General features: G+C 39.4%; 1 protein-coding gene across 1 annotated transcript in view; it reads left to right on the top strand.

Annotated features, from left to right (window-relative positions):
• Positions 1-23,516, top strand: part of taf1b (TATA box binding protein (Tbp)-associated factor, RNA polymerase I, B) — a 58,829-nt gene extending 35,313 nt beyond the window's left edge. Inside the window, exons 6-15 of the mRNA XM_055635298.1 lie at positions 618-756; positions 2,635-2,797; positions 4,389-4,488; positions 8,292-8,439; positions 11,307-11,484; positions 11,576-11,622; positions 11,916-12,006; positions 14,139-14,206; positions 16,576-16,798; positions 23,140-23,516. Of these exons, the coding sequence (XP_055491273.1) occupies positions 618-756; positions 2,635-2,797; positions 4,389-4,488; positions 8,292-8,439; positions 11,307-11,484; positions 11,576-11,622; positions 11,916-12,006; positions 14,139-14,206; positions 16,576-16,798; positions 23,140-23,332 (1,350 nt within the window). The 3' untranslated portion in view covers positions 23,333-23,516. The remainder of the gene's footprint in view (positions 1-617; positions 757-2,634; positions 2,798-4,388; positions 4,489-8,291; positions 8,440-11,306; positions 11,485-11,575; positions 11,623-11,915; positions 12,007-14,138; positions 14,207-16,575; positions 16,799-23,139) is intronic.
• Positions 23,517-25,025: the final 1,509 nt, after the last annotated feature.

Consider the following 25,025-nt stretch of genomic DNA (forward strand, 5'->3'; position numbering starts at 1 on the left):
CAGAGTGAGCACCACCGGAAATTGGAGGAGTAGCACCTCATATTCCGCTTGGGCAGTCTGCACCCCAGCGGCTTGAACATTGACTTCTCCAATTTCCGGTAGCCCTTGCTGTCTCATCCCCTTCTCAGCTCTCCCTCAGCCCTCTGGCTCTTCCTCTTCCTTTCTTCTTCCCTCCCCATGGCAAGTAAATCTAGTTTGATCTCATTCATTTGAATGAGGCCACCAATATTTACTTGAATATCTGTTTCTCGCACCTGGCTACCACCCCACCTCTTGGAATAGCCACAGCAGGGCCTCCTGTGGGTGGAGTACACCATGTGGGGTCCAGTTTTTATCCATGGGCTTTTTTCTTGAGGAACGTGACATTTTAATAGAATTGTTTGTTTTATTCAGCCATGTAATGTAAGAACAGAAAAAGTGGAAAGCACTCAGCATATTAGGAAGTAGATAAGTAAAACGGTTAATATTTCAAATCATCAAAATTTAGAATAGATTGGAGTCCTCCTAAGAGGAAGGATAGTCACATTTTATTTTATCCAATCTGGATGGGAATTTAATTATTTAAAAAAGGAACAATTTTCTAATTTTCTTTCATGTCTATTTCCATCTAAATACAGAATTCGGAAGTCGGTTTGAGCTCGTCAGGATTTGATACTGATACAGACACATCATCCTTGCACGGATTTTCATTGTCTGAAAATAATTCTGAAAGTGCCAGTCAAGACAACAGTCATTCAGATTCATTCAGAAATGCAGGTATGAGATAGTTCTTGTAATATTTTATTATCTAAATGGAGTCAAGTTGGGAAAAGGGGAAGTACAACGGGTTCTGGGGGTCCTTGTTCATCAGTCAATAAAAGTAAGCATGCAGGTACAGCAGGCAGTGAAGAAAGCAATTAGCATGTTGACCTTCATAACAAGAGGAGATGAGTGTAGGAGCAAAGAGGTCCTTCTGCAGTTCCAACGCAGGTTCACCAGGCTAATTCCCGGGATGGTGGGACTGTCACGTTGATAGAATGGAGCGGCTGGGGTTGTATACTCTGGAATTTAGAAGGATGAGAGGGTATCTTTTTGAAACATAAGATTATTAAGGGTTTGGACACGCTAGAGGCAGGAAACATGTTCCTGATGTTGGGGGAGTCCAGAACCAGGGGCCACAGTTTAATTATAAGGGGTAAGCCATTTAGAACGGAGATGAGGAAAAACATTTTCACACAGAGCTGTGAGTCTGTGGAATTCCCTGCCTCAGATGGTGGTGGAGGTTGGCTCTCTGGATGCATTCAAGAGAGAGCTAGACAGAGCTCTTAAAGATAGTGGAGTCAAGGAATATGGGGAGAAGGCAGGAACGGGGTACTGATTGTGGATGTTCAGCCATGATCACATTGAATGGTAGTGCTGGCTCAAAGGGCCTAATGGCCTACTCCTGCACTTAATGTCTATTGTCTATTGTCTCTCAGCACCTAGTCTTTCCTCCACTCTTTCCATCACCTTTGGAAACTTTTATTGCCGTTTATTAACATGAGGACCAAAGTTGTGCCAGCGAGAGTCAAAGAAGCCATTATGACACTGAGAAACAAGAATAAAACTGTTAGAGATATCAGCCAAACCTTAGGCTTACCAAAATCAACTGTTTGGAACATCATTAAGAAGAAAGAGAGCACTGGTGAGCTTACTAATTGCAAAGGGACTGGCAGGCCAAGGACTGGCACCCCTATCCCCTTCTCCCTACATCCCCTCTTGGCCTCAGAATTCATGCATATTCTCTGCTTCTCATAACCTTTTATCTACTTTTCATCTATGCCAGATCAAACCGGTCCTCACCTGTATCCACTTATCACTTACCCAGATTTGTCCCACCATCACCTCTCATCCAGCTTTCTCTTCCCCATTGCAATCTGTTTGTAGAAGTGTCTCGACCCAAAACATTGCCTATTCATGTTCGCCAGAGCTGTTGCTTGACCCATTGAGTTAATCCAGTACTTTGTGTTTTTTGCTCTGAATTTCCCTCTTTGAACAAATATGTTCCAATCCTAGAGTTGCTGTCAGTTGCAAGAAGCACTGAGAGTGAATGGTGGTAGTGTTGGTCATTAGTAGCTCAGTCTTCCACACATTTTCAATATAACCTGGCTGTTCAATTGAGTGGGGTGGACAAAGAAACATAGAGTAAGATGAATTCTACGTTGTTATTGTGCACAAAACAAATTGCTAGAGGATCAGGCAGCATCTTTGGAGAGAAATGGACAGGCGACATTTTGGGTCTAGACACTTCCTCTATCTGATGCACCTTGTATTTTGCACAAGATTCCAGCATCTGCAGTTTCTTGTGTTTCCAACAAGTATTTTTTTTCTGTGGGACAGGAGATGATGATTGAATCAATAAATTCATAATGCACACAATGTGCTTTTATTATGTTAGAGTACAAGACGGTTGGTGCCCCATCACGAGGCATGATAAGATAGATAATGTTATCTTGAATTGTGCTGTTCACAGTTTCACCTTTGGTGTGGTATTGAGGGTGACCATCATCTTTTCATAAAGGTAGTGAAGAATTGTTAGGGAAGATGTAATGGGGAGAACATTTTATTTGATGTTTTCAAAAAGTACATAAATATTCTCATGCATTTCTTTGTTAGAGGACGAAACATCATCAATACTATCCGGATCTGTTGATGGCAGCCTACATGTACGTGCTGCACATAGTAAGAGATTACTGATGTCTATGCCTATGACACTGGCATTTTGTTATTTGGCACTGTTGTGGCTCAGAGAATCAATTACTCTTTCTGATCTCCTACAGTAAGTCAATGAGAGTGACCTTTATTCATATTATTATTTCAATGTATTAAATGTTTCACATTAATAGGTAAATGTTGAGGTTTTGTAAAGTAATGGATCATGCTTATTTATTCTCAGTATAAAATACACTTTCCTTAGGACAAAGGTAATACAAAAGGTATAATTCTGCTTGGAAAATGCATTATCTTTCAACTGAATTGTTTTTGTACGATCTCAAAAGCCGAATTGACTTTTGCAAATGTGTATATTTCCATAATCATCTGTCATTTTAAAATGTGATAGTCACATGCAAAACATTCTCAATGGGTGCGTAGAAGTACATCATCTGCTTGCAAAAGCAGTTTCCTCTTCCTTCTAAACTCCACTGTACCTAGCCGAGTCCCTAATGTGACAGATTAATGATATTTTAATCCGTTCATTTGTCATACTAGGAACTTTGGCATGTAATTCTAATTAATACTACAGTTTTTAAGATGTTGCACAATAGACTGAAGAAGGGTTTCGGCCCGAAACGTTGCCCGTTTCCTTCGCTCCATAGATGCTGCTGCACCCACTGAGTTTCTCCAGATTTTTTGTGTACCTTTAAAGACTAATGCTTTTTCCAGTTATCGTGGTATGTGTAAAGGGAACAAGGGGAAATAAACCACACAGTTTTCAAACGAGCAGGGGAACTGCAGCCATGAAAAGTGAAAGGAAAGGTGGGAATTCCAGTTCCCAGTGAGCTAGAATCCACATCATTAGATTTCTCAATTGTCAGATTGAAGTTTACTGTTGTGCAGAGTCGGCAAATCTTTGTGCAGAGCCTACATTGTATGACTTTTACCACTAGACCCAACTGCTCAATGCTCTCCTTGCTGCCTTCCATTTTGGATCCTCTCTAAATTAGAGCATCAGATTGCTGGCCGATGTCCTAACTGGTGCCATACAGTGCATATGCCACACTTGTAGTTTCTGATCATACACTGAGTCCCAGTTAAACAAAGCTTTGATTTTTCAAGCTGGCAAGGTTATTTGGGCTTTGGAATATTTTATTCATAAAACCAATGGGTGAAAGCCTCCGATCCATTGCACAAAATGTTGTGTCTGTCTTTCAGGGAGTTAGTAAGGACTGAAAATAACCTGAACTAGCTCTTTTGGTCAGGGGCCTCCAAGGTCACTGAACCCAATGTGATTGAAAGCCATTTTACTATGGCCATTGGCTACTAGTCTTGCTCAGTTGCTCCACAAGAGCATATTTATTTTTCGATCGATTTTGATTAAAGATTTTTCTCTTTGGGTCCAAGTTTTTCAAATTGAAGTATGTTTTGTGACTGGATTTGCTACTTCCTTAACTCCTTCCTATGTAAATTTGGTATTAATTTGATTAACAGTGCATGTCAAGATATAGGTGGTTGAAAATTGAAGGAAAATTTGCCCTTTTTAAGGATCTGGGGAACTTTTGCCCTTTTTAAGCAGCTTGCAATGCCAATGAAATCAGTTCTGCCATATTTTAAGTGAAATAAACATTTATTGAGGAACCACAACTTCCGTGCCATTCTGAAATTTAATTTAACTTTTTGTTTTTCAACATGCATTTTTTTCTAAATAATAGGTTTGTTTCAGAGCTGCAGTTACCATATATAAATGCTTTCCAGTATTTTCCTGAAGAGATGAAACTTTATGGACCAGACATCCGCATCTTTCAAGTACAGGTAAAGACAAACATCTTCCTAAATAGAAGAAAGTGCTGCTAATACTAAGGTGATGTTCCAAGAGTAGATCATGCACTATAGCCTTGCTGCACACTATCTTATGTCTGGTAGAGTATTTATATCACAAGAAAAGTGTTAGATTTCAGTCCCTGGTTTTTGCATGTGATTAGAACATTTGTTCTAACTGGTCTGGGCAGTACTACAAATATATATGGATAAAGATTATAGTAAATGAATGGTTTTCCACTGAAAATACATGAGATACACAAAATCTGAGGTGTTTATGGCCAGCAATTGCTCTTTTAAGAATTTGGGGTTTAGTGTTTGGATTTTGTAGTAAAACATATATGACAAACATGTGTAGGGTTATTTTGATTTAAAGCTACTGGATTTATTCAACAAGTAAAAGTCCAGTATGATTATTGGACCATTTTAAAGAATAGGAACGACTTGCATAATAAATGAATCTGAATCTGAAATGCAAGGAAGCACTTCCGCATGAAAGTATGCTATGCAATGGAGTTTGAGGGATTTTGAGTCTAATATGTTTTAGATCCAGGACCATTCAACAGAGCTCCCAATGTACTGTATTGCAGCCCCTACATTGTTTTTGCCTGGACTTTCTCTATAGATGAACACTATTTTATGTTTAATTTTCTGTTTGTTCTACTTCTTGTGCGTGCAAATGGTTTAATTCTACCCGTGTATGGTATGACTTGCATGGAGAGTATGCAAAATAAAGTTTTTCTCTGCATGTACACTTGACCATAATAAACCAATAACAACCCAATTACTATAAATAGGTTTTTGGAAAATATGGATCAAACAGCAGATATCACAGGTATGTCTATTTGAAGTTAAATGACATGGTTAACCACACTATCCTCTTACAATGCCTCTCTATCACCATCTTACTGGGTGGGACAGCACTCATTTAATTTTGCATTTGTAGTAGTCAGACAATTATCAATAATAGCTTCTCTTCTCATGCCTAAAGTATGACCTAGACTGATCGTCCAGTGAGTAGGTGAGAGATAAGTGATTTTCAAATTCCTGCACCATTATGCTTATTAGGTATCACTCTATGGTATTCATAGTATATACTAGACTAAGTGGGACCCGTTGGGTCCCATGTTCACACGGGAGGGCTGGTCCCCCGAAGCAATATTCCACCACTCCACCAATTCCAATATTGGTGGCCAGTGGGGGGGGGGCTTTCTGGAGTGCTGGTATGGGTTCTTGGGGTGGCAGCTCAGTCCCTCAAGCCTGATCTGCTGGCAGCTAACTCACGGCTGGTGGGCTGGCAGTTGACTCATGACTATTCCTTGAAATTCCATTTCAAGCAGGGTGCAAGGTCACCAAATTCAAATCCATGTTCCTACCATTTCAAGCAGGGTGCAAGGCCACCAAATTCAAGTGCAGTTTCTTACCACTGTGAGCAGGGTGCAAGGCCATCGGATTCAAGTGCAGTTTCCAACCACTTCAAGCAGGGTGCAAAGCCACCAAATTCAAGTGTAGTTTCATACCACTTCAAGCTGGATCCATGGCCACCAAATTCAAGTGCAGTTTCATACCACTTTCAGCAGGGTGCAAGGCCACCAAATTCAGTGCAGTTTCATACCACTTCAAGCAGGATGCAAGGCCGCCAAATTCAAGTGCAGTTTCATTCCACTTCAAGCAGGGTCGAAGGCCACCAAATTCAAATGCAGCTTCATACCATTTCATGCAGGGTGAAACCACCATAAAACCACACAAAACACCAAACTCACAGTTCAGTAGACATTCAGTGTGTTCAGTTGATTCACAGCTCAGATAGAATCATGACCTCTCCCTCCCCCATTATGCAGAGACTGAGCCACACCCACACTTCTGGGTTTTATAATCCCTCCCTCTCCCACCGGAAAAAGTGTGGCTTTCAGGGCATGATTGACAGGAGAGAGATTCTCAACATTTTTTAAACACTAATAACACTTTTATTTTTCATTGATGGGAAGAATTCTCTGTACCTGCTAAACAGAGGGGGGACTGAGTAAGATGGCCAAAAATCACAGCCGTAAGTGGTAGCATTTTATCTTAAATCAATATACAGTGCAAACAGGGAGTAAGTGCATTTGCAGTAGTGCCTTTTAACTTCAAGCCAAAGCACCCACCCATGTGCAGTAAGTAGTGCCTTTCAACTTCAAGCAAATCACCCACCACCATTTGCAGTAAGTAGTGCCTTTCAACTTCAAGCCAAAGCTCCCAAGCCACCATTTGCAGTAGGTAGTGCCTTTCAACTTCAAGGCAATACACCCAAGCCACCATTTTCAGTGCCTTTCAACTTCAAGCCAAAGCTCCCAGGCCACTATTTGCAGTAAGTAGTGCTTTTCAACTTTAAACCAAAGCTCCCGAGCCACCATTTGCAGTAAGTAGTGCCTTTCAACCCCAAGCCAAAACACCCAAACAACCAGTTGCAGGCAGTGCCTTTTTACTTCAAACAAACCATATTTTCATTTTCAAACCACATTAAGGGTACTCAGTTGTGTAGACATTTGTTCAGTGTTATTCAGAGCTCATAGCGATGTGACCCTTGGCTTCATCCATCTTGTAGAGACTGAGTGAGGGATGCCACTTCCTGGTTTTATAGACCCTCCCCCTCCCTCCAGCAGGTGCAGCAGATAGAATGGTGATTTTTTTAAACTCCAAGCCAAAGCTCCCACTCCACCATTTGCAGTTAGTAGTGCCTTTCAACTTCAAGCCAAAGCACCCAAGCCACCATTTGCAGTAAGAAATGCCTTTCAACTTCGCCAAAGCACCCAAGCCACCATGTGCAAGTAAGTAGTGCTTTTCAACTTCAAGCAAATCACCCGCCACCATTTGCAGTAAGTAGTGCCTTTCAACTTCAAGTCAAAGCTCCCAAACCACCATTTGCAGTAAGTAGTGCCTTTCAACATTAAACCAAAGCTCCCAACCCACCATTTGCAGTAAGTAGTGCCTTTCAACTTCAAGCCAAAGCACCCAAACAACTATTTGCAGGCAGTGCCTTTTTACTTCAAACAAACCATATTTTCATTTTCAAACCACATTAAGAGTACTCACAGTTGTGTAGACATTTGTTCAGTGTTATTCAGAGTTCAGAGAGACGTGACCCTTGGCTTCATCTATCTTGCAGAGATTGTGAGGCACACCACTTCCTGGTTTTATAGTCCCTCCCCGTCCCTTCAGCAGGGGCAGCAGAGGGAATGGTGATTTTTAAAAAAACATTAATATCTCTCTGATTTTTCATTGATGGGAAAAATCCTTCGCACCCGTAAGGCGGAGAGGGGCTCTGAGCGAGGTGGCCAAGAATGACAGCCGTAGGTGGCGGCGTTCTGTCGGAAATCGCAGCACAGTGGGCCAAAAGCGTTCAAGATCAGAGATTTAGTAATATAGAAGATTTCTGAGGGGCAGTTCATTACAGGGAAATCTCCATTTCACACTGCAGCCATCTTTGAAACCGACTGGTTTTGAATGGACATGTTCCAAAAGTGAAATATAAAAGGACATTTTACAAATTGAAGGGAATGAAAAGGGAGATTAAAAGCCATGTGATTATTTTGAATACCTAATTACTTGAGTATAGTTCTGTCATTGGTTTGAATTTCAAGTTCCTTTGTCTACATATGATCTTGTGTGGATTAAATAGCAGTAACTATAATTAATGTTCACAGCCACAAAAGTCCTATTGTTGATTACCCTTCTATGTGGTTCTTCAGAATACCTTTTCAATGTTGTTGCTGTTATGCTTATTTAAGATTCTTTTATGTTGATTTTATATGTTGCAGTCTATTCCATCGTATGATGAGATCCAAAGGAAAATGCGCCAACTTGCTGAATTTTTGGATATGCCTCAGTTTCCTGAAATAACTGAGAAATGTTTCCTCCATCCAAATTTGCTCTGTATCAAATATTTGTTAGCAGCTAACTTGCCAGGTAAACCATTGCAAACTACTTAAAACTAGTATAGCTGAAAACAATAGTGAAAGTCTTTACTATTTAAATTGGAAACATGATATACTAACTTAAATATTATTTGAGTTGGGTGAGGGGGGTAGGGGAAGAGAGACAGGAATGCAAATATATGTTTGTGTCCAGAGTTTTCAACTGAAATAGGAAGAACAACATAAGGGAAGGAGAGGTGGCATTATTGATTTTAAAGAAGGTACAACTGAGGCAAAACATGTTAGAAAGGTCAAAGGAGTTGGAGGAATTGAGTGAAATCCAGGTTAGTCGGGAAGTGGTGTTGGGTAAATTGAATGGATTAAAGGCTGATAAATCCCCGGGGCCAGATAGGCTGCATCACAGAGTACTTAAGGAAGTAGCTCTAGAAATAGTGGATGCATTAGTAATAATCTTTCAAAACTCTTTAGATTCTGGAGTAGTTCCTGAGGATTGGCAGGGTGGCAAACGTAACCCCACTTTTTAAGAAGGGAGGGAGAGAGAAAATGGGGAATTACAGACCAGTTAGTCTAACATCGGTAGTGGGGAAACTGCTAGAGTCAGTTATTAAAGATGGGATAGCAGCACATTTGGAAAGTGGTGAAATCATTGGATAAAGTTAGCATGGATTTACAAAAGGTAAATCATGTCTGACGAATCTTATAGAATTTTTTGAGGATGTAACTAGTAGCGTGGATAGGGGAGAACCAGTGGATGTGGTGTATCTGGACTTCCAGAAGGCTTTTGACAAGGTCCCACATAAGAGATTAGTATACAAACTTAAAGCACACGGCATTGGGGGTTCAGTATTGATGTGGATAGAGAACTGGCTGGCAAACAGGAAGCAAAGAATAGGAGTAAACGGGTCCTTTTCACAATGGCAGGCAGTGACTAGTGGGGTACCGCAAGGCTCAGTGCTGGGACCCCAGCTATTTACAATATATATTAATGATCTGGATGAGGGAATTGAAGGCAATATCTCTAAGTTTGCGGATGACACTAAGCTGGGGGGCAGTGTTAGCTGTGAGGATGATGCTAGGAGACTGCAAGGTGACTTGGATGGGCTGGGTGAGTGGGCAAATGTTTGGCAGATGCAGTATAATGTGGATAAATGTGAGGTTATCCATTTTGGTGGCAAAAACAGGAAAGCAGACTATTATCTAAATGGTGGCCGACTAGGAAAAAGGGGAGATGCAGCGAGACCTGGGTGTCATGGGACACCAGTCATTGAAAGTAGGCATGCAGGTGCAGCAGGCAGTGAAGAAAGCGAATGGTATGTTAGCTTTCATAGCAAAAGGATTTGAGTATAGGAGCAGGGAGGTTCTACTGCAGTTGTACAGGGTCTTGGTGAGACCACACCTGGAGTATTGCGTACAGTTTTGGTCTCCAAATCTGAGGAAGGACATTATTGCCATAGAGGGAGTGCAGAGAAGGTTCACCAGACTGATTCCTGGGATGTCAGGACTGTCTTATAAAGAAAGACTGGATAGACTTGGTTTATACTCTCTAGAATTTAGGAGATTGAGAGGGGATCTTATAGAAACTTACAAAATTCTTAAGGGGTTGGACAGGCTAGATGCAGGAAGATTGCTCCCGATGTTGGGGAAGTCCAGGACAAGGGGTCACAGCTTAAGGATAAGGGGGAAATCCTTTAAAACCGAGATGAGAAGAACTTTTTTCACACAGAGAGTGGTGAATCTCTGGAACTCTCTGCCACAGAGGGTAGTCGAGGCCAGTTCATTTGTATATTTAAGAGGGAGTTAGATGTGGCCCTTGTGGCTAAGGGGATCAGAGGGTTTGGAGGGAAGGCAGGTACGGGACACTGAGTTGGATGATCAGCCATGATCATATTGAATGGCGGTGCAGGCTCGAAGGGCCTACTCCTGCACCTAATTTCTATGTTTCTATGTTGTCAAAGGATGTTTTATAGTTTGAACTAAAGTGCAAAAAAAGGAGGTAACGCATTGTTGGAAATATTTTATAGATTTGCAAACTGAAGTAGATAGAAGAGCAAATGTTAGGCATATTTGTGGCAAAAAACCAATGTCGACAAAAACAGAGTATTTCAATTACCACTAACATTAATGGGGTAGTAAGACATTAGGAAGGTATTTGAAACCACAGAATTTCTGAGTTGCATTAACTTTCATTCCATCCTGTATTAACTTCCTAATATTATTCTATTACAAACACTGTGAAAGACAGTATTTTGAAAATACAATATTGTTACCTGATAAATAAAATAGATGTACCAATTAATAGCTATACCAATTAATCTTAAATGTTATTGGGTTGAGGATTGTATAAAGGGGACAAGTACAATAGGTTCTCATCTATGTCATCTCTTAAACGAGTATATACGAGTCCATTACAAGATACATGATGAGACATTCCACATGGCAATTATTGTTTAAGGAAGTAAATCTCTTGTTTTTCCACACCATTAAATCATTACAATTGTGACTACCAGAATATTCACTAACATAATATTAATCTAACTTTACAGTGACCACCGCTTATTGAATCAATCTATTTTGTTCAAACTGTAAAGAATAGTTAACATCAGCCATTTCACATTTATGTCCATTGATGTTTACATTCATTAATACTATTTGGCTGTCACAAATTGTTAACTAATCAAGCAATTCATATTCTGGAGATTAAAATAAATCTTGCCACATATTAACGTTTATTTATAAACATTGAATTAAACTGGAATGGCTGATGTATGAGGTGGGAGTGTTGACTCAAACTGGCTTCACAAGGATAAAGTTAAAGGAAAATATGGACAATTTCCTATGTAGTTTTAAGAATTCCTTCCAATTAAAGTAAGTTTTTTTTTATTGGTTTCCTCAAACCAGAGAGTATGCATATTTGGACACAAAGATTGGTGAAGAAAATGGGCATTGGTGAGGTGAACTATCTGACCTTTCATCCATTGGCGAGAGGGGCAAAGTCAATCAATTATGAAATTCAGGCTGCAGCCGTGATTGTGATTACCCTGAAACTGCTGTTTGTGCTAGATGACAAACATGAATGGTAAGTCACTTAATGCCTATTATAAACTATTGTAAAGGTTGCAAAGGACTGATTTTTAAAAACTGTCTTGTAATTTTGTACCATTTAACAGGTTGCTATCTGACAGAGCAGAGGAGCTAAACAAGCAAAACCATGAAGGTATTTTGTGCTATTTGTTGTAAGATATGTTCATTCTTTCTGCTGTACTTTTTTTTTTGGTTTTATATTCTGGTCAGTGGATAGTATAGTACAGAGGAAGGCAATTGACTCATTAAATCTAGATTGACCCCTTTAAAGAGCAATCCATCTGTTGCAAGTATGTTTTTCTTTTAATGTACCAATGATGCTTTAGTGGTTCAAAATAAAATCAGAATGTTGAAAATACATAGTCAATCATGGCAAGATTTTCAATATAACTGTTTTATTTCTTTCATGGCTTGTTTTCTGGTTAGACATTAAGCACTTTCGGTTCAGCAAATGGTATAAAGTAATGAAAAGCTGTTTGGATGAAAGTGAAAAGAAAGCGGACGAGCAGAAAGCCAGGTACACAATCAATTAATGCTTTTATAGAAAAAATGCTGAACAGTTCATTTGTTCATGAGGAAATTCAGAGTTTAAAAAAAAATCATTAACAGTGTTCTAATTTCTGATCTGTGTGTGTAAAAGCGATGCAATTGGATTACATGCTTGTAAGCACACTAAAATTTATATCAAAAATTAGAGTTGTATGGATTAGGTTATAATTGTTATTTAAACATTAGGTAAGATATATAAAACTAAAAGTTCTGTCAATGCATGCAGAATGAAAAGGACACCAGAGATGGGACATAGACGTGGGAGGGGGCATAAACCTAGAAACCTGCAGAGGTTTTATTTTTGATCTTTTGAATTATTCAGTATCCTCAGTTATGTTTTATAATCATTTGTAGAAATTAATTCATCTGTGAAGACTATATCCTTTTCCCCACTTTAAAAAAAATCATCTTTCATAATAGCTGTAGATTATCCTAATCATAATCATACTTTTATTAGCCAGGTATGTTTTGCAACATACTAGGAATTTGATTTGCCATACAGTCATACGAATAAAAAGCAACAGAACACACAAAATACATTTTAACATGAACATCCACCACAGTGACTACTCCACATTCCTATGGGGCTCTCGTCTTGCATTCTTCCTCAGCCAGTTTATTTCATTAGTCTAATGACCTACTCAGAGGAATCATTAGGATGCGATCATTCTGAAGGCACCCTTGAAAGATTCCATTCCTGTTATCATCAATCAAAACATACGTTTATGTCCATCTGCCATGACCAAATGAAGCATTTTATTTTTGAGGTGTAGTCACAGAACTGATATGGGTCCTGTTGGGGATTCGGACGGCCCCCAAGGAGGTTCTGTCATCGTCCTCCGTGGAGTTGGTGTATGGTGCTCACCGTCCCCGGGGAGTTTGTCCCTGCCGCTGATGGGTCCCAGGAACCCCCGTCATCGATGCTGATTCGCTTGCGGGAGAGGGTCGGCGCCCTGTCTCCCATCCCAACGTTGCCTCATGGAGTGGCCCCTTCCCATGTGCCACTGCCGCTGATGGGCTGCCCATACGTTTTTCTTCGCAGTGACTCCCACAGGTCGCTCTTGCAGCGCCCGTATGAAGGTCCCTTTTGCGTGCTGCGGTACGGGCCTACTACATTTGATTTGGACATGGGAGGCCGACATGAAACGGTGTCTGTGGCTCGTGTTTGAAACCAGCCCACTTGGACCTGAGTGAGCCAGTCCATGTGGCTCAACCACCCAGTCACGGGCGTCCACCATCCCGGGGGGGGGAAATCATGTGGCGGCACCTGGTGGCAACCCAAGGCACAACGAACCATCAGCTCTGGAGGGTGATGTCTTGGTGTGGGAGGCGCTAGTCACTGGGTCGGTACCTGAGTTGGTATTTAAGGCCGGGCAACGCCCGTGACCTCGAGGGAGTAGGGAGCTGTATTGGAGAGAATAAACACGTCTAGTGCACATAACTCGTGTATTCCTGAATACATGTTAAGCATGGCTGCAGTTGCCGGACGGGACGAAGTATCCGCCACTGGGCTGCATTTCCCGGCGATGTGTCAGATGTTTGTTGTATACGCCAAAAAAGCCGCCAGCTGGCACAGCTGCCGGGCAGACCAAGGATCTGAAACCTTCGCGAAAGCAAAGTGAGAGGTTTGTGGTCTGTGAAGGTTATGAACGAAAGGCCCTCGAGGAAGTGCCGGAAGTGCCGCACTGTGAGGTGTAAGGCGAGCAACTCCCAGTCGAAAGCGCTGTAGCAGTGCTCAGGTGACAGCTAAAGAAGGCGAGAGGCCGCCAACGGCCGTTAACCGACTGTTCCAAAACGCCGCCGACCGAGGCATCCACGGTAAGGGCTGTGGGGGCATCGGCCGAGGGATGCACGAGCACGACGCACGAGGGTTCAAAAGCCCCGACCACCACGGATGAACAAAGGAGGAAGATGACTGAACTTCATTTACCTTCCATCACATTGAGGAATGTTGATTCCACTGTGGTTGATGTTTATATTAAATGTATTGTGTATTGTGTTCATTTTAAATTATATGGCTGTATGGCAACTCAAATATCACTGCACCTTAATTGGTGCATGTGACAATAAATGTGAACTTGAACTTGTTTTGTTTTACAGGTACCTGTGGAAGTGTGAAAAACCACTTTTTTCCATAAAGAACCAAGCAGTAGTCCACAAAAGGAAACGTAGGTGGATTTATTTTCTCAGTTAAGATAGACTTTAATGCTGGACTAACTCAGCGGGACAGGCAGCATCTGTGGAAAGAAGGAATGGGTGACGTTTCGGGTCAAGACCCTTCTTCATTGTTATTTATGGACATTTTTTCTTTTGAAAAATGATCTTGGCTTCTGTTAATTTTCAATTTTCAAATGTTTCTTAATCAGTTCAATATACATAGTCTGATCAATTCACTGGAGAAAATGTAAATATTTGGCTATGGGTCAAAAGATGTGAGAAAAGTCGTGCCCTGTGCACCTAGAGGAAGTTACTCTATCTGTGCTAAATTTCCAATAGCTGATATGCCTATTTAAATTCTGTGTGCTCAGTGGATTGGAGCTCATATATAATGTGTTGTGATCCCTACAAGAGATTTCTAGATTCTAGCAAAATATTTCTAAATTGGTGATTAATTTTGCTGAATGGCTACTATGTTCTGTTGTGCTGAAGTAAAGCAAGAATTTCATTGTCCTATCAGGGACACATGGCAATAAACTCACTTGAACTTGAATGATGACCAGTCATCAACTAAGTTGTCGAAATCTATTGAGCTGGAAAGGAAATAGAAGCATGAAATACCAGAAGCTTCAACAAGCCATTCAGATAATAGGTCTTCAATATAAAAAAGGTTTTATTTCCACAGATGTTGCCTGGCCTGCTGACTTCTTCAGCATTTTCCATTTTATATTTGGTTTTTGGCAATTGAAGATTTGTTTTCATTTTCATTAGTTGGAAATTAATATAAGACAAAGTAACTGTTAGAAAAAAATACTAGTTGAATGCTGTTGGCAAGATGATTGTTAAGTAAATAGCATGTTATTTCTGCAAGAAGTTAATGAGAAAAAATTGAAAAATTGTAGGTTCAAGTGAGAGATAATCAGAAATTCACTGCAGTGATATTACAATCCATATGGACATGCAAAGCAACTTAATTAATCGGGAATTATTATGAGGTTATAATCATCAGATTAATTAAACAAATTATGAATAATCAGAAATGCAAGGCATTTCTCAAAATTTAAAGCAGAGTTTTGGATCGCTAAATATATGGGTATTCTACTGAAATGTATGGTTTATTGCTGGCCAGATACTTTTAGAACTTTTAGCGCAAAAGTGGTTCATATGTTCATAAGTAATAGGGAGTAGAATTCGGCCTAACAAGTCTACTCTGCCATTCAATCATGGCTGATCCATCTCTCCCTCCTAACCCCATTCTCCTTCCTTCTCCTCATAACCTCTGACATCCGTACTAATCAAGAATATATCTATCTCTGCCTTAACTTTATCCACTGACTTTGCCTCCACAGCCTTCTGTAGCAAAGAATTCCATAGATTCACCACCCTCTGACTAAAGAAATCCCTCCTCATTCCTTGCTAAAAGAACATCCTTTAATTCTAAGGCTATGACCTCTAGTCTTAGACTTTCCCACTAGTGGAAACATCCTCTCCACATTCACTCTATCCAAGCCTTTCACTATTCTGTATGTTTCAATGTGGTCCCCCCCTCATTCTTCTAAAGGTCCATTGCCGTCAATTGCTTATCATATGTTCACCCACTCATTCCTGGGATCATTCTTGTAATGATCCTCTGATTGACGAAGGGGAAAACTCAATTTTTAAAATGTATTAGTTAATTAATTTTGCTGGGGACATTCTTTAGGTTGTATGGGTTGTATAGTAAATTAAAGGTATGATGTGATATAACTGATTTGAAGCTTTTTTTTTACAGTTTTCAACACAATAACGAAGGAGCTAGTGCCTCCTAGATTTTCTTCACCAGGCACAGGCAGCTACTTGATATCTTGCCTGATAACTGAACACAAGTAGTGAACACAGATGTGATAATACACAAAGAAAGGCTCCAGAACTTCAGTAGAACTGTTATCTACAGCTAATATCCATATACATGTTGTTATCAATAGTCTATTAGCAAAATACCATTCAAGAAAGGGTATACTAGATGATTTATCCATCAACTTCTAGATTGCTTCTCCCATCTCTTCAAACAAACTCTTACTTAAAAGGATAGATCTTCATGCCCCAGTTGATGTTCTGGTTAAGAGTTCAATGAACTGGTGAGCAATGTTGTTCTGTTTAACTCAGACATGTCATGCAGTATAATTGCTCAGCAGCCATTGGAGGGAGCTGATCAACCCATCATTGGAGGATGCATTGGAAACTGATGTGAGATGGCAGAGAGGCCATTGACACCTTGTTGAACTGAAAATTGACTTCATAATCTCAAAGTTAGCTAATATTGAGACGCTAAAGCTTATAAAATAAATTGTAGACTTGCTACCTTCTAATTTTATTTTTTATTATACCTCTTTAATTCTAGGCATTATCCACAGTCTTACGAAACAATTTGTTAAACTTACTTCCCAGCCAGCATTTGAAAAGAGAGAACCTTCCAGTTTCTGCTTCATTGGGAAGCAAAGCAGCCTGGAGAGACAGAGCTTTCATGAAGACAGCCTTGTTGGATATGATAATGAAAAAAGTGAAAAGATTGTAAATGTCAATCAACGCTACTGGCTCACCTGTCTGAAAATCTGCAATGAGAAGTATATAATTTTATTCCAAAAACAATACAATCATTGAAAAATTTAGTCACCATATCCTGAATTTAACTTTGATAGAAACTGCAACCCGACCCGAGCCTCCTTGCACACAACCTCTGAATGGCAATGTATTGGGCAGCAAGTGAATATGAGGATTTGAGTACAAAGATCAAGATACCTTATAAATTATACGGCATGAGACCACGCCTGGAATATAATTCCAATAGTGGCGGGCAGCAAACATTTGCCAGATTGATTTTTGGAAGAGAGTGGTGGAGAGGATATACTAAGATTTGAGGAATATTTAAGAAGATATCAAGTGGACTTGAGCGTATATTCATAAGACTGTAGAAAAAGAGTGATTATCTCATTGAAATAAATAACATTGTTGCAGGGTTGATAGGATTTGAGTGATTGGTGCTTTCAACTGAAGCATCTAGTCCCAGACGTCGCAGAAATAAAGTAAGGAGATGGTATTTAATCTTTAGAATGTTCCAACAAAGAAGATTATGGATGTTTAATCACTGAGCATTTTCAAGATAGAAACTGGATAAGACTTTTAGAAACATAGAAATTAGGTGCAGGAGTAGGCCATTCGGCCATTCGAGCCTGCAACTGGATTCAATATGATCATGGCTGATCATCCAACTCAGTATCCCGTACCTGCCTTCTCTCCATACCCCCTGACCCCTTTAGCCACAAGGGCCACATCTAACTCCCTCTTAAATATATCCAATGAACTGGCCTCAACTACCTTCTGTGGCAGAGAACTCCAGAGATTCACCTTCCTCTGTGTGAAAAATGTTTTTCTCATCTCGGTCCTAAAAGATTTCCCCCTTATCCTTAAACTGTGACCCCTTGTTCTGGACTTCCCCAACATTGGGAACAATCTTCTTGCATCTAGCCTGTCCAACCCCTTAAGAATTTTGTACGTTTCTATAAGATCCCCCCTCAATCTTCTAAATTCTAGCGAGTACAAGCCGAGTCTACCCAGTCTTTCTTCATGTGAAAGTCCTGACATCCCAGGAAGCAGTCTGGTGAACCTTCTCTGTACTCCCTCTATGGCAAGAATGTATTTTATCAGATTAGGAGACCAAAACTGTACGCAATCACCAAGACCCTGTACAACATGATGGATGCAGAGGTGGTGCAGTTAAAAGGTAATGAAGAAAATCAACTTTGATCTTATTGAATGGCAGAGCAGGCATGACGTGCCTACTTATGATTCCCTTATTGTTCAAAAATCGATTTACCTTGGCTTTAAGATAATCAATTAGTCACAGTCATCTTAGATATTGAATTCCAAAATGTTGCAGTCCTCTGAGTAAAGCAATTTGTCCTCAAGAAAGTAAAATAAGCTGAAGTATAATTCAACATTTTCCATACAGCAGGGACAGTATAATGCTATAGTAGAACAGAAAATGATAGGAAAGCTGAGCAAGTCAAACAGTATATTTGAAAAAGAAAAACAATTAACATTTCTAGACTTCAAATGAAATGGCTTTGATCTGAAATGTTGTTTTATTTTCTACAGATGCTGCCTGAATTAACACTTTCAATTTCTATTTATAATATTGACTTCTTCAAAAAATATGGAGTGAAATTAAAATCATAGTTATTCTTGTCTGTGATTAAAGATATTTATAAGTGTGTGCTTGATTTATGCTTGGAAAAATTTTGGATAATCCATTTTAGTACTTGCAAAGTTGGTATTTTGTGTCATGTTGCGCATGCTTGACTCTTCACCGCGCCTTCTTGTATGGCAGATGAATAAGTAAATGTAGTGTTGAATTACATTGTCTCGTTCACAGGTGCATTTTTCGTGGTAAGTTGAATTTTGTACGAGTCATGCACATCTTAGTGTGAACTCTTGCAGTGTAGAGCTTGAGTAATTTTATTCCCTGCAAAATGACCTCATTAATAAATCAAATGACACTTCCGTTTAACAAATAGTGTATCTAGGCCTGGCATAATTAACTAATCAAAAAATTAAGTGATTGCACCTCCTGCTCATAGACAAATATTTTCATTTTAGTGATCAATGTTTTAATGTATGTAAAAATACAATGAATGGGACAGATATGTACTTCTCTGTTACCTCTTCAAGTGTTGGGCGGAAAAATTTCTGTGCATCAAGTATGTTGTGTTTAAGGTCAAGAAAGATCACTTGACACAGTTACAGTTGGTGCAAAGAGTAGTTAAATTACAATAATGTGAGCTTTGTTTCACTGCAACACCTAATGTTGTGCATTCTTGAAACTTCAAATGAACAGGTCAAATATGTTTGAAATTTAGATCACGTTATTAATAATCAATTTTGTGAAGCTAAATATCATGATACACCTTTTAAGTGGCTTATAATGTAGATATTGCACAGTTTACTATTAATTGAAATACTTTCACATTGACAACTTTTACCTGGTGCCTTAACATGTATCATTCAGAATATAGAACAATACAGCAGGGGAACAGGTCCTTCAGCCCACAATATCTACGCCGGACATAATGCTAAATCAACCTTATCTCTTCCACCTGGGCATAATCCATACCCCTCCATTCTCTGCATATCCATGTGCTTGCCTAAAAAATCTCCTTTAAAAAGAACTATTGTATCTGCTTCCCCCACCACCATGTGGCATCGTGTTCCAGGCATTCACCAGTGTGTTAAAAAAAACTTGCTCACAAATCTCATTTAAACCTCCCCATTCTGACCATACACCTTCTTTACTACTCTATCCATGTGTGTTGCTACTTCCAAGGACTTGGACTCCAACATCTATCTGTACATCAATGCTGTTAGGGTCTTGCACTGATTGTATATTTCCATATATTTGACTTCCCAGTGGAACACCCCACACTTAGTCATATTAAATGGAACGCTTTCTTAAAAAATACTAGAAATATTTTCCAACTAATAAACAAAGCAAATTTGAAGAAATAAACCAAATGAAGCAGACATTAAATATTAGTTTACAGTGGCTTGCAAAAGTATTCATACCCGTTGAACTTTTCCACATTTTTGTCACGTTACAACCACAAATGTAAATGTATTTTATTGGGATTTTATGTGATAGACCAACACAAAGTGGTGCATAATTGTGAAGTGGAAGGAAAATGATACATGGTTTTCAAATTTTTTTACAAATAAAAAACTGAAAAGTGTGGCATGCAAAAGTATTCAGCCCCCTTTACTCTGATACCCCTAAATAAAATCCAGTGCAACCAATTGCCTTCAGAAGTCACTTAATTAGTAAATAGAGTCCACTTGTGTGTAATCTAATCTCAGTATAAATACAGCTGTTCTGTGAAGGCCTCAGAGGTTTGTTAGAGAACATTAGTGAACAAACAGCATCATGAAGCCCAAGGAACACACCAGACAGGTCACTGATAAAGTTGTGGAGAAGTTTAAAGCAGGGTTAGGTTATAAAAAAATATCCCAAGCTTTGAACATCTCACGGAGCACTGTTCAATCCATCATCCGAAAATGAGTATGGCACAACTGCAAACCTACCAAGACATGGCCGTCCACCTAAACTGACAGGCCCGGCAAGGAAAGCATTGATCAGAGAAGCAGCCAAGAGGCCCATGGTAACTCTGAAGGAGCTGCAGAGATCCACAGCTCAGGTGGGAGAATCTGTCCACAGGACAACTATTAGTAGTGCACTACACAAATCGGGCCTTTATGGAAGAGTGGCAAGAAGAAAGCCATTGTTGAAAAAAAGCCATAAGAAGTCCCGTTTGCAGTTTGCCACAAGCCATGTGGGGGACACAGCAAACATGTGGAGGAAGGTGCTCTGGTCAGATGAGACCAAAATTGAAGTTTTTGGCCTAAATGCAAAACGCTATATGTGGCGGAAAACTAACACTGCACATCACCCTGAACACACCATCCCCACTGTGAAACGTGGTGGTGGCAGCATCATGCTGTGGGGATGCTTTTCTTCAGCAGGGACAGAGAAGCTGGTCAGAGTTGATGGGAAGATGGATGGAGCCAAATACAGGGCAATCTTGGAAGAAAACCTGTTAGAGTCTGCAAAAGACTTGAGACTGGGGCGGAGGTTCACCTTCCAGCAGGACAACAACCCTAAACATACAGCCAGAGCTACAATGGAATGGTTTAGATCAAAGCAAATTCATGTGTTAGAATGGCCCAGTCAAAGTCCAGACCTAAATCCAAATGTGAATCTCTGGCAAGACTTGAAAATTGCTGTTCACAGACGCTCTCCATCCAATCTGACTGATCTTGAGCTATTTTGCAAAGGAAAATGGGCAAAAATTTCAGTCTCTAGATGTGCAACGCTGGTAGAGACATACCCCAAAAGACGCAGCTGTATTTGAAGCGAAAGGTGGTTCTACAAAGTATTGACTCGGGGGCTGAATACTTTTGCACGCCACACTTTTCAGTTTTTTATTTGTAAAAAAATTTGAAAACCATGTATCATTTTTCTTCCACTTCACAATTATGCGCCACTTTGTGTTGGTCTATCACGTAAAATCCCAATAAAATACATTTACGTTTGTGGTTGTAACGTGACAACATGTGGAAAAGTTCAAGGGGTATGAATACTTTTGCAAGCCACTTTATATTAGGAGAGAAGGAATGGGTGATGTTTTGGGTTGAGACCCTTCACATAAAATAAATGTAGGGAAATGGTTCAAGACTATTTTTGTTCCTATTCAAATAACATGTACAAATTATGTATGTACAAATGCTTTTAAGTATCTTCACACCTGTCTTTTCATCTCTGGCCTTTGTCCAACAATCTGCCAAGCAAGCACCAACCCCCTCCCCACACCTGACCTATTGCTTGCCAGGCTTCTCCTCTAGCTCCCCCCCCCAAAAAAACCCCCAATCAATCTGAAGAATGGTCCCGACCCAAAACATCACCTATCGAAGCCCTCCAAGGTTGCTGCCTGACCCGCTGAGTTACTGCAGCACTCTGAATAGTTCTGTACTACATTCCGTATTATCAATCAGTCTGCCAATCTTCATTTCATCCTCAAAGTTGCTGATGTTGCATTTCACATCCACATCCAAGTCATTTATCAGATAGTTATTCTAAAATTTCCTCCCCTCCTCAACTGCACCCACCAGACAGAATTGGTAGAATATCAATCTGATAAGAAGGGTCTCGACCCGAAACATCACCCATTCCTTCTCTCCAGAGATGCTGCCTGTCCTGCTGAGTTACTCCGGCATGTTGTGTCTATCTTTGGTTTAAACCAGCACCTGCAATTCTTTACTACACAATCTGTTAACCTTGCTAGCCGCACCTGGAAAGTAATTGGCAAAGAGTGAATTGGTTGTTATCCGCCTTTAGACTAAAACAAATGAATTGGATCGTTTTTTTGTAAGGAAGGTAAGGGAGATGATAGTTAGGCAAATTGTACTGTTTAACCTGGATCTGGTTACAGGTAGTTAAAGAGCCGATTAGGAATAAATGTTTAATTCATATTTAGTTCTTTCATAATTGATTTTGAATGACGAAGTAGAGAATTGTAGATCCGTGTTTAGAGTAACGTGTGGATGGGAGCAATAAGTAATGAGAGGACAAAGATGATGCAATTTTTCTCATTTATTTTCATTCAGAAGGTTGGGTGAAAAAGTAAAGTGTTTGCAAAACATATATTTTTAAAGAAGAATTTCCATAGGATGCATAAACAATATTCATAACTGTAATGCAAAACAGCTGGGTGATTTGCATCTGGCATTATCTCACCAAGGCCTTGGATCTCATAATTGTTTGATTAAATACCTGATAAAGCTAAGCTCCTGATCGTCGAAATCCAAATGCCAGTTGTATTGTACCCGAGGGGCTATCCACAGCAAACTTGCAATCTGTGACGCACAATTTAATTTGCTTTGGGTAATTTACCAAAATCTTAGAAATTATAGATTGAATTGATTTTTATCAGGACTTGAAACATTTTATTTATTTAAATCAAGTTATTTAGATAAAAATGAAGATATGAGCAGTCATTTTTTTCACTTTTAACTCTGGGAACTAATTATGTCCAGAGCAGATTAGCAGCATGAAAATCTCCACTTTTTACTACGAGCGTTTTACTTACTTAAAATCCGTTTTTAATGGGTATAGTTTAAAATAATTTTAGATCAGTTTTTTGTGCATTTAGTTTGGTTGGCTTTGGGATGTGATAGTAAAGCACATACATTGGTACAGGGGCTGGTGGTAGGATTGGGAGGCAGATTATTTACAGTGTCATTTACAATTGTAATTCCAGAATGTTTAAGAAAAATCAGTTCTGTTTTTTAAGTACTCTGCAGAACATTATCAAGAAATTTCGAACATTTTCTGATGTATTATTGTTTTTTCCCCATTCAGGTCCTGCAGACACCTGACCAAGACTGAAATGAAGTACTTTCCTGGTAGTTATCGATTTGTGCTGAACCTTTTCTCTTTCCTGCTTGGAGTAGAGTTCTCCTCATTATATAATGAAGTTTGTCAGTTGGAACATAAACTTTTTGATATGCCAGAAACACTGAAAACTGGAAAATTAGACAGGAAATTGAAATAATTTGACTAAGAGAAAATATAGTGTATTTCATACAGCTCTTTCATTGACAATTAAGTTTTGAACTGTTTAACTAAAAATTGCTGAGGTATCAATTTTTATTGAAGATTGACTTTAAATTGTTTTGATAATAAACAGTTGTATCTGGGATGAAAAATGTAAATAAATGAAAATAACTATATATACTTCGAGATGTGCCTTAAATTTGTTGTGTTCTATTTCGGTGTTACTTTTATTAGTCATTTATTTCCAGTTCTGTAAGTAGAGCTGATAATAGTGAATGTTTCATGGGATTAATGATGAATATCAATGTTGGCCTCTGTTCCTCTGAAATCTCTGCTGCCACTTTGCAGGCCTATGGTTGTAATGCTTTTCTAGAATTTTAACCATCATTAATCAGAAAATTTCACTTTAAATTTTAATTCTATTAATTTTATAAATGTGATTCAATAATCAGGCATTGTGAAAACACTGATCTCTATGGGGAACTATCAGATTACAGGATTTTTCTTGAGTATCAATATCTATTATAAATACTTCTGGATCTTTTATGCATCTAGATACATTTCTTGGGTTTACTTTAAGCTAATTTATTAGATGTGGCCCTTGTGGCTAAGGGGATTAGGGGGTATGGAGAGAAGGCAGGTACGGGATACTGAGTTGGATGATCAGCCATGATCATATTGAATGGCGGTGCAGGCTCGAAGGGCCGAATGGCCTACTCCTGCACCTAATTTCTATGTTTCTATTCCTAATGATGTATCTTGATTTTATATTTCCTGATGGTCAATTTTAATAATTATATTAGTGAAGATCAAGATATTTTATAACTCATATTTACACAGATCATTTGTGACTGGTATCTTCATCCTGTGTCATCATTGCAATTCCTTCCAAGGCAAACAATACTCTTCTGATATTCACTGTTCCAAATCAAACCAAATGATTTTCCATTACCTCACATTACTTAAATTAGCATTCATCTGTGTATTTCACATAGTTTTACCAAGCTGCTTTATTTTGAAATAATGCAAGTATACATTAACAAGGAACTGCCAATGCTGGTGTATACCAAAGATCGATACAAAATGCTGAAGTAACTCAGTGGGTCAGACAGCATCTCTGGAGAAAATTGACAGATTACCTTTCAGGGCCCACCTCATTTTCTCCAGGGATGCTGCCTGAGCCACTGAGGTACTCCAGCCATTTGTGTTAATCTTAACCTATTTACTGTTTTATAGTGCTACGAATTTATCACTGTAAATATCAGTCCAGATTAATGATATCTTTAATTCTTCAGAGCTTGGCCACGCCCAAAAATTGAAATACATATGCTTTCTTTTTTCAGTCTTTATACACACTATAATCTATCTATCTATCTATCTATCTATCTATCTATCTATCTATCTATCTCTGATCTTGACCGCTTTTGGCCCACTGTGCTGCGATTTCCGAGAGAACGTCGCCACCTACAGCCATCATTTTTGGCCACCTCGCTCAGAGCCGCCCTCCGCCTTCCGGGACCAGAGGATTTTTCCCATCGATGAAAAATCAGAGAGATATTAATGTTTTTTTAAAATTCCCCATTCTCTCTGCTGCCCCTGCTGGCGGCAGGGGGAGGGACTATTAAAACCCTGAAGTGTAGCGCCTCACTCAGTCTCTGCCAGACCCAGGAAGCGAGAGGGTCACGGTTCTC

This window comes from Leucoraja erinacea, chromosome 5 (genome assembly GCF_028641065.1).
Source record: "Leucoraja erinacea ecotype New England chromosome 5, Leri_hhj_1, whole genome shotgun sequence".
NCBI classification, from domain to species: domain Eukaryota; kingdom Metazoa; phylum Chordata; class Chondrichthyes; order Rajiformes; family Rajidae; genus Leucoraja; species Leucoraja erinaceus.